This window comes from Aythya fuligula, chromosome 2 (genome assembly GCF_009819795.1).
Source record: "Aythya fuligula isolate bAytFul2 chromosome 2, bAytFul2.pri, whole genome shotgun sequence".
NCBI classification, from domain to species: Eukaryota; Metazoa; Chordata; class Aves; order Anseriformes; family Anatidae; genus Aythya; species Aythya fuligula.
In genome coordinates, this window is record NC_045560.1 from 19,585,724 (window position 1) to 19,599,423 (window position 13,700).

General features: G+C 36.5%; 1 protein-coding gene across 1 annotated transcript in view; it reads left to right on the top strand.

Moving 5' to 3' along the window:
* DNAJC1 (DnaJ heat shock protein family (Hsp40) member C1) overlaps positions 1–13,700 on the top strand; it is a 98,782-nt gene that overhangs the window by 64,423 nt on the left and 20,659 nt on the right. The window contains exon 8 of the mRNA XM_032181576.1: positions 1,305–1,471. Within this exon, the coding sequence (XP_032037467.1) occupies positions 1,305–1,471 (167 nt within the window). The remainder of the gene's footprint in view (positions 1–1,304; positions 1,472–13,700) is intronic.

Below are 13,700 nucleotides of genomic sequence, written 5' to 3' on the forward strand. Positions count from 1 at the left end.
TGCCAGGTACATGGGATATAATCACCAGGCTCTCCTTGTACCTATAATGTTAGGAAAAGGAATTCTGCATTACACTCTGTAGGGAGCAGTTTCCCTGTCCTCTTTAGGAATTTGTAAAAGAAGATTTTCATGAGAGAAAAAAAAAGGCAGATAAAAGCTGATCTCATAGCTGAGTGTTGCTGTCCCTCCTCTTCCATTCCTACCACCTTTAACTGACTTAGATATTTTCTTTTTGTTGAGTGTAAAGGGGTAATTTTCTACTAGATTAGTGAATGGAATATGTTTATGAAGTGGTTGAATGACTGTCAAAGCAGAAAGAGAAGAGAGGAGCACACAGGCACACAGTAGGGAGTAGAAAGGTGAAAGCAGTGTACAACTTTCCTCTTTTGGCTGCAGCCAGCCATTAGATCAGCTCTTTCAGTTTGTTGATTGCATCTTTAGGAACATCCAGGTATTGTGAGTACAGCATATTTAAACAAACAAACAAAAAAAAAGGTATACCTGAGGCTTCTGAATGCTTTCTGGGTCTTTATGCTTCTCTTTTCCAATCCTCTTCCTGTCTTTCCTAAAGTTACGGCAGTCTTCAGTCAGTCGTAAAGCTTTCTTTTGAGATCCACTTGTATGGTGGAGCTGTGTTCAGTTACTGGGATTTAGGTTGTTGTTGTTCCTCCTTCCCTATTGTCCCTAAGTTTGCCAATCCCTTTTAATATCATTTGAAGGACAGTGAGAGCAGAAAACAGTGGTCACTATGGGAAATGAGGTGCAGTATTTAAAAAGTCCTTTAAGTTTAAGTGATAGAACAGAGCTATCTGTACTTAGAGGAATCCAATAACAGCAAAGCTGTCTGTTGGTTCAGAAGCTTTTACTCAACACATCTAACCATAAAGCAGTACAGAATTATCTAAAACTCACTTTTCTGCCGTTGCTGTTTCTTTTTGTTTTTCTTTGAAGCCAGCAGGACTTTGGAAATCTTGTAACAGCTGCCTATGCTTTCGCCTCTACTAATTTTAATTGTCAGATGACAAGAGCTAACTGCGTTTTTTGAGGTGCTCCTCATTTGGCACTTTAAGTCATAGTTGCAGGTAGAAGAGGGGCTAAGTATATACGTTGCTATTTACTTTTCATAAAAATAAAATGGTTATGCAAATTACTAAGCTGCCTTTTTAACAAAGAAATTTAAGCCTCTTCCAAAATGAAAATTGAATATAGCATTAGAAGTTGGGGAGATAAGCCTGCTTCTGACGTATACTTCTCTGCAGTATTTTTAGCATTGGTTTTCTTTTTTCTTTTTTGTTTTTGTGCAGAGGAGAAGAAGCCTAAAGTCAAGAAACCAAAATCTGAATTCCCTGTATACACAGTTCAGGAATCGAATGCATACATACCATCATATGACCATGGAGCTTCTATTGAAGAGATTGAGGAACAGATGGATGACTGGTTGGGAAACAGGAACAGAGCACACAAAAAGAAGGCAAGTTCAAAATCTTTAATGTAGTTATCTATTTTAAATATTGATTCATTTCCTTGCCTCTTAAGAGGCATGGTGTATGAATACCACTACAATATTTGTATACCACTGAAGTCTAGAGAAGTTTCAATTTTCAAGCAGAGACATAATGGAAAAGACTGTATCGATGTTCAATATAATTTGTGTAATGATACTGGAAATGTTGTTATAATGGGATGTAGTTAATTAAAACATATGAAAGCTCTCTATGATTTCTAATATAAATACTATTCTTGGTCACTAGAAATTATTGGAACATAGTGCCGTCAAGTTACATGAGGTTTGGTTCTTTCTCTTAATTGCAGTTAATAACATTTTGCTTGTCAGAATAGCTTCTCTATTGGGGGAAAAAAAAAAAAAAAAAAAAAAAAAAAAAAAAAAAGAATAAGCCTTCATAATATCCAGGAGTAGTACCTTTTGATTATGGAACTGCTTATGTACTTCGTACATTTGAAGTGTCCTAACTGTACGTGAAGAAGTCCTAACAATATGACATATGTCTATTGTTAAGATTCCTGCTACTTAGAGGTCAGGGTTCTTAGTAGCAGTTAGTGTAATTAAGTTCTGGTAAAGTTTATTAAAAAACAGTGGCTTGAAAATGTATAGTTTTCATCTTAGAACTGAGTTGACAGAAGAAATGTTGTAAATTGGACTCTGTACTTGAAAATCTGCCTTGCCTGGCAGACTGAGATGAGAAGGATTGTGTTCCGGGTGAAGTTAGGGCAACACATTGACATTAGTGTCAAAATAGTGAAAAAAGTTCCTTCTGTCATTTGTTTGTTTATTCTGTGCTGCAGATTTTCTCACTCCATTAGTTGGTTGAAAGCCTGTAGAGAATACTCCCTCTCCTTTTTCATACAGACCTAAAATTTTTACAGAAGTAATTTGCATCTTGTATGTCAGATTTATTCATCTGCCAGTACTGGATTCCTAAGCTTCATGACTTCCCAGTTGCCAAGTTTCTCTTGCTGTATGTTTTTATGCCTATTGATTCTCTCTTTCTCTATTATTTAGTACATCTGCATTATGTTTACTTTTATATTTCTGTAACAGATCTCTTCTGCAAATATGCTCAGCTTTTCGCTTCTGTGTAAGGAATTGAAACTCTGAATTCTTCCTTACACACTGGAGCATATTTTCACCCCCTTTCTCTAAGTAGGAACTCCAATCCTTAGTTCTGTGGATGAGTTGCCTGGGAGTTAAGAGCACATGTTTACAGTCATTGATTGCTTTGTGTACCTTAACACAAGAAGTCCTTGTGGATTCCTGCTAGTTTGATTTCTGTAAACCAGCTTTTTCTACCAGTCTGTGTTGGCAAATTATTAAAGAAGAAATACGTATGATGTGTGTTTGTTTACTATAGTTTGAATTGGTTGTATGTTTGTTGGACTGTATGGATCCCCAAATTCAGCTACCCCTCTGATGGAAGCTGCGTCTTTCTTTGACTTTCCATGAAAGTCTTCCTTCAGATTTCCACTGAATGAGACTAGGCCTATTCCATCTATGCTTTTGTACCTGCTACATAACGTTATGTAGAAGCTGTGTCCTCGGAGACACTGCTAAGGGAACAAAAGCTGTATGTACATCCTTTCAGAAATAAGAATCACAGAAATGAAAACATCTTGAAGAACTGTTCTTAAAAGGTAAGTAATTTGTTTTTCTACGCTTATACTTGGAGGTTCAGTATTGCTGAATCTCATCTCATTGGTCCATAAGCTAATTTTTTGAATTCTATTCTGCTACAAATGGGGTTAACATTTTAGGGACTGACAGGCAGTTTGCAGGTATACTGTCTGGGTAAGGTGTTTGACCTGAACAAGCTGTGATGAGGTATGCTTCCTCCCCATGACATCTAGTATGTAGCTGCAATGTAAAATAAACATTTAATACAGTAGTAAAGAGCAACAGATTCATAAACTGTGCAAAGAAATTGAGAATATATGTTGCTGGCTGTAGTAGCTTCTAAGACAAATTTGTATGTCTATATACGGATGTTTGTGTCATATGATTTGTAATAAGCTCACAGGGAAAATGCTTGTACCATGAGTGAATTGTTTCTGACTGTCATTCAACTCATTTTCCATTTTGGAAAGTTGTATTTTCCTCCATAACACATCATTGATGTGAACCTGGATGGCATCTGTCTCCCTCTTCTGCTTCTTGCATGGACATACAATAAAGTGATGTGTAACGTTCATTTCTGTTTGTCTGAGGGAAAAGTTACTCTTTCACAAATCATTTTGCCATCAGACTTTTTCTTGCGATTGTCATGCTTCACTCATTTGAAAGGTTGTTAAGTTGTGTTTTTTTTTCCTCCTTCTTACAATAGCTTAGGGATGTGCACTACATGCAGTAAGCCAGACTTGAGAGTGGTTATCCATGTGAAAAGATCAAAGTGGCTCAATAAAACAGTATGTTACTACATCATCCATCTAGAACTAAGGTATTGGAGTTGCTCTCTCTGATGTCAGTATCCCAAGTCTAGATGATGCAAGTTGATGATACAGAAGAGCAAATATAGTTCTTCTTTGTTTTAAGAAGGAAAAACCTGTCAAACTACCAAGTAACCTGTCAGTTAAGAAAGGAATAGTAGTAATGCAAATATACATGAAAAATAATATAAAATAGATTGGGGAGTACCAACGTGTGTTTCAGATTGTTCTACTAATTTTTATTGGTAGTTCAGAAACCTTTTTTTTCCCTGTATGTTGTCTGTATATGGTGTGGAAGCTATTAAAGCTATTAATTAATTACTGTTTCCACAGGGTTTAAACACTGAAGTAGATAAGGAACAGGCTATAGAGATGAAAACTTGCTTCTTAGGCAAGTTAAAATGGTCTACAAAATAATGGAAAAATATATACAACTCATAAGGGTACATAGCTCACTGAAAACACGCTCCTAGTGCAGTAACGTTATTCTCCTCTCTTACTTAGGGACCTAAGCTTACCATGTTCTCAAGGGAGTTTGTCTCACCAGGTTGTTACTCTGCTTGAAACTGGATGTTAAAAGAAACTATGGCAAATCTCCTTTGGGAGATACTCAGATAATGTTCGGTATAACAGAACTAAGAAGTAATTTTCCTGCAATTCTCAGCAGCAGTGGTCCACCCCCATTTAGGATTTTGTATAGTTTTCATTGTTACACTTTTCAGAAAGGAAAAAAAAAAAATAACAGGAAGAATAGATCAGCAGTAAAAGAAACATAGAAAATCTTTATTTATGAGGAAAAGTTGAATAGGTTGAGTTTTAGTCCAGAAAAGGGAAGCTGTTGGGAATAACTGGATGCATTGTTTTTCCAGTCCATTCCAGGCTGTTCTAGGTAAAATAATAAATACAACCATTCATAAATACAGAGAGAAAGAAATATTGAATTTAATTTGCAACAAGGAAGTTTAAATTGAAATGTGTATGTGTATGTGGAGACACATGACTAGAGCATGTTACACAGACCATTTATGAAACCTTCTTCAGTTGTCTATCCTGTTCTTGAACTCCATCTGTAAAAGATAGTGTGAACAGACTCGATTGTATTTGAGAGCATGGAAATGAAGTAATGAGACTCTTGAGATTTTTTTCAGTATAGGAAATACGTACTTAGCTAGCCCTAAATTGCATATTCATGTAACACTGTCTACAGTATTCATATGAACTGCATATGATTACAAAGCTGAGAGGAATTACTAAAAGCTCATTCTCATGCCAGTTGACAAACTTTTTCTGTACTTGTTTGAAAGAATTTCTAAAACTATCTTTGTTTGGTCATTAAATGTTTATGCTGCCAGATTATAACTTCTTTAAAGTTGTTAAGAGCAGATAAGTAGATAAATTTACTTAGCTTGAGCTTCCAATTTTCACTTACCTGCCACCAAAAATTGACCAGAATAAGTGTTCTGTGTATGCTTGTTAAGATTTAAGGAGTGCAGTGTTACTGTAGGCTTCCTTCTAGGTTACACTATTTTGTTGCCCTGTAAGTGTTATTTAAGTATTTCATTGCTTTGTAGCCATTTAACCCTTCACTTTCCTGTAAGGCAACCTGTTATGTAGAACTGGATGAAAAAAGAGCAGCTTGTTAAGGGACATGCTAAGTTGCATCTGAACTTGTTCTGTCCTTTCTGCAAATATTCATGCAAAGAATGTATGTACTTAACATTTCTGGAGTCACTCTATTGATAAATCATTTCCAAGTAATTTCTCTACCAGAGGGATTTCTCTCATAATCTTTGTTCTGATTTGATTTTACGTGATTTGTACCAAACGTTTTCACGAGAGTTCTTTGTTTATGTGAATAATGTTGTTGTTGTAGGAAAATCGTGGCCCTTGAGAAATCAATGGGAGATTTATCACGGTCTTCAGTGGGAGCAGGATTATAATTCCTTTTGGTTTACAGATTCTTCATTTTCTCCCACTGGAATCTCCTATTCATTCCATATCATTATTTGACTTCATTCATCTCTGAAGATAGGATTCCAAGTTCTACCTCAATGAGGGATGAATACTTTTGACCTTTTGATATTTGCTTGCTCTGTTAAGGGGAAATAAAGGTGGAGAAAGACAGTGCCTGATCCCTTCCAGCTGGACCAGATGTATGGATAAAAAATCATGTTTCTCATTATTTTTGTTTTTCATGTCATCCTGCAGCACTTCTTGGCATTTGGGTGTTTTTGATATTGCTGGAGCACCTGGCTTGATTTTACTAAAGCAGGAGTAGTAAAAACTACTTTTGTGCACAGAGATGGGAAGCTTAGATAACTTGAATCTCCTGCATTTTCTACATTTTAGTTTTTGGCCTTAAATTAGGAAAATTAAAAATACTACAAAAGAATATGTAAGCATTGATTTACAGTTTATTAATAGATGCTGGAAACATAGTAATTACCTTTTTTTTTCCAATTGTTGAACTGTAGGCTGTAGTGATCTTGTACTGGACTCTTTGTGGTTAAAATGCTGATTGTATTTTTTATTTTTCTCAGCCTGAGCCTTCAAAGTACTATACGTCATAGATGGGATATTGATAACTGAGTCAGATATGTAATCATGAAGGTTTTATTTGAAAGCTGACTGTGGAGCAATGGTATAAAATAACTAAGCTGTAACCAAACAACAGAGGTCTCTCCACTTTATAACACTATAAGGCAAAATGCTATACAAATACTAAATTATTATTTTGTTAGCTTAAAAAGTATGGTTTGGACAATTAAATCTTAGTCATTTTATAATCTTGCACATTTCATAATTGCCAGCTAGCCTGCCACCTGCTCTCTTCTGCCTTGAATCTTCCCACATCTGTGCTGCTTTGAAATCTGAGTATGCTTTCTCTTTAGTAGCAAATAACATGGTGCTTGTTCTAATCAGACATCATATGACAGATTACCTGAATACAGTTTCCAGGCTTTTAAAAAATGTTAATTCTTCAAGCAAGCAGTTTGTATCTTAGCAGGATTAAGGTGCTGCGTAAACCAGATGTTTTAATAAATTGGTCTTTGAGGGAAAGGATTATACTGTTTTAGTGTGCTACCTGAGGTCACCTAGTTTTGAAATACTCAATTTTCTTACTCTAAGCAGTGAAAGAAATGCAGTATCTGAAAAGTGTGTTTGTATTCTAACTCTCTTTTATTCTTGGGACAGAGACACGTGAGTAACTAGCAGTCTGAGGTTGCACATGGTGTCCTGCTAGTGTGCCTCGACCCTGACCCAGAGGGATTGCTGTAGGTTGAGAAAGTAAATCACTCTGTATGCCCATTGAGTTTAAGCTTCTATATTGAGACTGCCAGCAACCATACCTGTTAGTGTCAGTTATGATGCTATTCACTAGGAGCTAGTCTAAGCTCATAATACATTTTAACCTGAGCTCCAAACTCTCATCAAATGGTGATGACTTGGAGTCACTATTGATCTGGGCCATATTGAATTTAGTGACCCTGAGGTGAAAATCTCAGTATTCTATTACCAATCTCTTAAGCAATGTAGTGTCACTGAAAAGATAACTTCATTTAAAAAAACATAAAAATCTGCATTACCATGGTACTGAAAGTGTTAAGTCAGAAGACTCCAGGCTTTCCTGTGGTTTATTATGGTTTGTGTCACTGCAGATGTTGCAGACTTAGCATGAGTAAAATGTTGGTTTTTATATTTTAAAATAACTCTTCAATTAAAAATACAGCTAATGTATTTTTAATTTTCTTTAGAAACAATGTAATTATTTGCTTTTTGAATCCTTTTTCCCTGAATGCAGAAAATAGTGTTTCTTTCAGACTTGTGCCTGAAATATTTACACCCCTATGGACTTTACTTTGGACTTGAATAGCTTTCAAGAAGAAACTAAGTGTGATTTATTTTATTTTTTTCTCAAATACTATTTTTAGTTTTCCTTGGGGAGGATGACCCACGTCTTTAAATCAGGAATAAGACCTTTCTGCTGTTCAGCCATGAATATCAAATCATTAGGGTAAAAATCTAATTTCATTTGCAGTATTTAACATGCAATGCCTTTAACTTCCTCAGCTTTTCCTAAGGAAGAATTAAGTTGAAGGATGATTGCAATAAATTCTTTGACTAACATCTCAAGTTGGTGTCTTCAGTGGTATGACAGATACCCATCAATGAACAAATTGTATTTATAAATACAAAATGAAGAAAATAAATTATCATAGTGATGGGTTCAGAATAAAATAGAGTTTTTGTGACTGGTGTAAATGCCAGAATGTGTAAATGCTAGAAGTGATAAACATTGCACCAAGAATTGTGGAGTTCTGCCCCAAATTGGTCAGGAATAGAAAAAGACTGGGAATAAATCCCAACTGAGCCACTGCTATGTAAGAATGTGGAATTTATATATTTCCTTTTATGTCTTTCTCTCTTTGACCTATTATTTAGGTTGGATAGGTTGACAAAGCATAGGAAACTTTATTTCTTTATTTATTTTATTTATAGAAAGCAATGGAATGTTTATAAATATGTAATTCAGTAATATTCTGCTCTCAGCTGTACTGTGGCTGGCCAGAATTAGTCTGGGTGGAGAGGTGTCGTAATCCATGCAAGCAGGAAAGCTATGCTAGGAACCTTTAAGGAGATTATAGAAAAGAATCTAAATATCGTATAAATTATTTGATATGACATTTAGGGAGAAAGTTTTTGTTAACAGTGCATGTTTCACAGGACTACCAGAATTGTCTAGTTTGCAAAGAAAACAAACAGGCAAAATATATATTCCCCTAAGGGCGTTTCCAATGCATAGTTACAATATGTTGTATAAACACTCTTATGCTAGTTCAAAAAAAAAATACAAAAACAGCAATGCAGATGTACTGAATTAAGGCCATGCAGTTGATATTTGTCTGATATTTCCTTATCTTGAATGAGTTTTTAAACTTTCTGTCTAATTAAATATAGCAGGGTAGGTTCTTGTCCTGGGCAGAGCAGACTCGTGCAGCCTGATTTCAGCTCCTTGCTGCCGATGCTGTGGTGTCCATGTCCAGGTACAGCTTTCAGCGGTTTTCCAACTGAATCTGTGTTCCTGAAGATGTGATTTCTGTGACCTGCAGCCATTGTTCATAGAATCATAGAATCGTTAAGGTTGGAAGAGACCTTCGAGATCATCTGGTCCAACCATCACCGTAGTTGTCTGACCACACAATTTTACACGTGTATTTTCCATACCTAGTCCACAATTTTTGGAGCCTGACAGCTGAAAACCACCAAAAGCTCAGGTTAATTGTTCGAAGTGTACAAACCTGCAGGGCTTTCCAGTCACAGCTCTCTTTTCTCACTGGGCAGCACTATAACCTCTAGTTAGACACCTGCCTGGGCCCAGGCTCGGGCTGCATCACTTCCAGGGCTAATGTAAATCCTGTTATGTTAACTTTTAGAAGTCAGGCTGAACTTCTTCATTTACCTCATGTCCTAAGCCTTGTTTCATTTCTGAGGCTGACGTGATGGCTGTCTGTCACAGGGAGACACGGTAGTTGACATAAGGAAGCCTGGTACATGTGAGGAGAAACGGGGATGTGAACTTTCCCAAGCAGCCCTTGACAATCTGACTCTGGCCTGAGTGTCTCTTCTGACTTGACTCTTATATCCATTTTACATAAATTTGCAAGATTATCACTTGTAAATACTAGTCTTCATTGCACAGGTCTTGTCTTCCTCTCAACGTGGGGGAGGCTGCTTCAGTGGGGGCCCAGGTGGGCCCAAGAGGCACTGGAAATCCCAGTTTCCCTCGGCAGTATTCTTCTTGCCTGTCACCTCACAAAATGTGTAGTGGCTCCTGTCTCTAATGCAGAAAAGAAGAGCAAAGAAGCAAAGAGGAGACTACAGTTGTGTAAGGGGTGGAAGCTGGAGAAAGAGGTAGAAGCTAGTCACTCACTGTGACCTTGCCCCACTTGCTGCTGCCCATCCAGCAAAAAGGAGAGGGAACAGTCCAGCTTTGACATGTATCCGTGGAGTTTCTCCAATAAACCAGAGGCAGGGACTATAAATATCCCTGAAATGGGATTTTCACAGGATCCACAACTTGGGGATCAGGAAGAGTTTGCAGTTCATGGTGTTAGCATCTGTAGTGCATTTCGCTCATTCTTCTTCCAGCTTTTTGAATCTAAATTTGAAATGTTTAGACTGTGGCAAAATAGTTACTTTTCTCAGTATAAGTCCAGCTATTTTTAAATTGGAGAATGAAGCTAGTATCAAATAAATCTAGTTTTAGTTTATAAATGTAAATAAATACTGATTTTTCAGTATTTCTGTATCATCTTTTTCAGATAAATCAGTTGGGGAAAAAAAAATCTGGTTCAATTCAACGTCTGACTTTCTTGCATAATGCACAATGCTGCTTCTTCTCTTCCTGAGTCCATGACTATAATGGCTTCTGGTCACATTTATTTATAGAAATTGCCTAGAAATTATAATCTAGGGTAGACTCCAGCAACTAAAAATACACTGAGCAATGTGAGATACTTGGCTTTTGTTTCACCAGTAAAGATAAATATGTAATCCTGCCTTTGCCGAGGAATGATTTGATACTATTGTCATAAGCATTTTGCCACTTAGGACTTTTCAGAGAACCTCGATCTGGTTATTAGCCATTTTCTGTATAGTTTTTGACAGGCAGGAAGCGGTCTTGAAAATACCACCTTTAGTCTTCAAACCCTCAGCTGAGCACAGTTAAGCATGCAGTTACATTCTGTTTAAGTGAACAGGAATTGTGTCCATGTTTGAAGTTAAGTACCCTTGGAGTTGGGATGCAAATTATTTGGCCTGACGAATCCTTTATAAAATGTAGCTGGATTACATATTACTTACCCAAACCCGCAAAAGGGGAGAGCACTATTAATTGATGACACGTTATGAGAATCTGCATATTGCAGTCAAGGGGTGTTTTCATGGTGGTTACAGCACTTCCCACTATTTCCAGGAGGCAGCACTTCAGAAATAGGGTGACTGTGCTGAAGGTGCACCCTGTGAAGGAGGGGAGGTTCACGCATCGTTTGCCATTGAGTGCTGTGCTGTGAAAGGAAAACCTGCGTTTGGCTGCAGCCCTCAGACTTTCACAGCGGAAAAAGTAGCCCAGCCTTCATGGTTATGTTTGGTAATTTGACAGGCAGATTCAATGTCTATATGTTAAGTAGTTGAAGTAGAGTTGCCCTTATTCTCAGTTATACAAACACTTTCATGATAATTAAAACAATTTTGAAATTTAGGTTTCCCTTGGAGGTGCAGATACTTGAAGTTGCCATCACAGATGTGTTTTATGAATTTGTGAAAACTTGTCAGATTTTTTCTTTCCTGTGTTATTACATGACAACTTGGCCTGTTGCAAAGTGGAAGAAAAAGCTTAGTTTAGTACAGTCCATGTTCATGATGTTTTCGGGGTAGTTTGTTTGGGTCCTAAGTGTGTATCGTTTCTGATTCTCGCAGACGTATTCCATTGGGTCAGTAGATTATTTTTCTTTTTATATATTTTATATATTCTTCACAACCAGTTGTTTTGAACCATGTACAAAAAACGTTAGGCAGTAGGCTAGATAACATTCTGAAGTTTGGGTCTTTGCTGAAGAGAACTAGTGTATTGAAACCAAATCTTTAAATACTGGTATTCTGCATAGCAGACTGTTATCATCTTTGCTCATCTTGTACATCCGGAGAAGGGTGCAGGAGATCTCCTTTGAGTTTAATATATTGATTGAGCTAACTCGATGAGCCATACTTAACATAGAAGAAATATTTGAATATTACTGATGTCACTAACTGCTTTGTAGTTGTGTGTCATGCTCATGCATGTTTGTGATCCACAGTACCTCCTGCATTCAAGGTAAAAAAATCAAGAGATCAGAATATCTGAGCTATTTTAGGGAATAACGGAAGGAAGAATGTTATCCAGACATTAGTTGTGGTGTTGAAGTAGTTCTGATGGAAACACTTCAAGCTGCATTATGAAGAAAGGCATGGGTCAACGTAACGGACACTGATTTTTGGATAAGCTATTTAAGGTGGATGAAGGTAGGAGAAACAAGTTGCCAGTAACAGACCAAGGTTAAAAAAAAAAAAAAATCTAGATGTTAGTGAGATTAAGATCTATGTTATGATAAAGTATGCCAGGAAGGAAGACAGGAAAAAGCTGGACAACGAACAGAAGTGAGCAGCACAGAGAGTGTCATCAACAGGATTAGCAGGGTAATAATATTGTGCTTGTTATAACAGTCTTTGAGATTGAATATGGTTTAGAATATTGGATATATATTTTTAATGTCATATATTAATAGTTTCAAAATACCCATAACATGCTACATTATCCTGATGTGGGCCAAGGAAGAGAGTGTTTTACACTGTCCAAAGCTGTTAAGTGTTTGAGACTTGCTTAGTCTGCTTAGTATTGTGTGAGACAAAATAAGCCTGCAAGCACAAACACTGTAATAATAAAGACTAATCATATGCTTTAATGTATCTAAATGTCTCTGGGTTCATCTCACCTAGCAAATTGAACAGCATGGCCAAAGATTTAAAATGTACCAAATAATTATGAAAAAAAAAAGTTGCCACCTGCAGTCTATTGTTTACTTATACCCTATGCACTTATTTATTGAAGTTTCTGAAAGCTACAAAATTATTTTCCTGAAGAATTAACTGACATACATTCTAGAAGGTTTGCAATATCATATTCTATATCAAATGGAAATACTTTTGAAACTGCTTTTAAATATCCAAATAGAGTGGTGTTTTGAGAGAGAATTAAACTAAACAGTTATTCCCTTTCTTTGGGAATTTGTCTCCACATTAATGTATCACAGGCCAAACCTAATTACCTATTCAACCGATAGTTTATTTGATCTGCATGCCTGAGTGTCCTACAATCAAATTTACTGAAGAGCTTCTCACTTTTTTCTGCATTGCCTTGAAGCAGCTAACAATTAAAAAATAAATGAGTTAACACTTTCTGCTAAGTGCAACCATTTAAGTTGTAATATGCAATTAAAAACTACATTTTAATTTCTGTTCAATTACATTGACTTAAATAGTAATTTTAGTGTTATATTTATGAACCATTTAATTGTGACATTTTTCCTTTGGCTTGCTTGATGGAAAAGTAGATTTGATTTTGAGAATGCAGCAGGAAATAACCTGTCTTTTTCCCCCATGGTTTGCTATAATGACAAACAGGGAAGAAAAAAAAATAAATAACAACAAAACACCACACACACACAACTAATCTGGGTTTTGTATAAATGCTACAGAAAATTTTCATTTCAAAAGCCATGAAAATGTCATAATTTGAATTATTTTTCATGTTTTTGAAAACTCTCTACTGTCTAGGAAGAATATTCAGGTTGCATTATGGAAATGTAGGCAAGTATTTGAAACATTCCTGCATATGTCTGGTCACGTTAACTGCTGTGTGTTGGAGTGCTCCATATTAAATCTAGAATCGAAGCCTGGTAGAACCCCAAGTATGAACACACAAAATGACTTGTAGAGCAGCTGCCCTTACAGCAGTATATTGCTGTAAGGGATCCCTCTCTAGCAATGTGGATTTACTGTTTTTTAGCTTTAGCAGGTACCTTCATGGTAGGAAATTCGTGGTGCTAAAGGGCTGTTCAGTCTAAGAGGAAGAAATAGAGGGCCAGTGGCTAGGAGTGCAAGCCAGAGACAGTAAAATGGATCTAGTGTAATAGTAATCATCTTGTGAGTATAGAGCTGTTTCA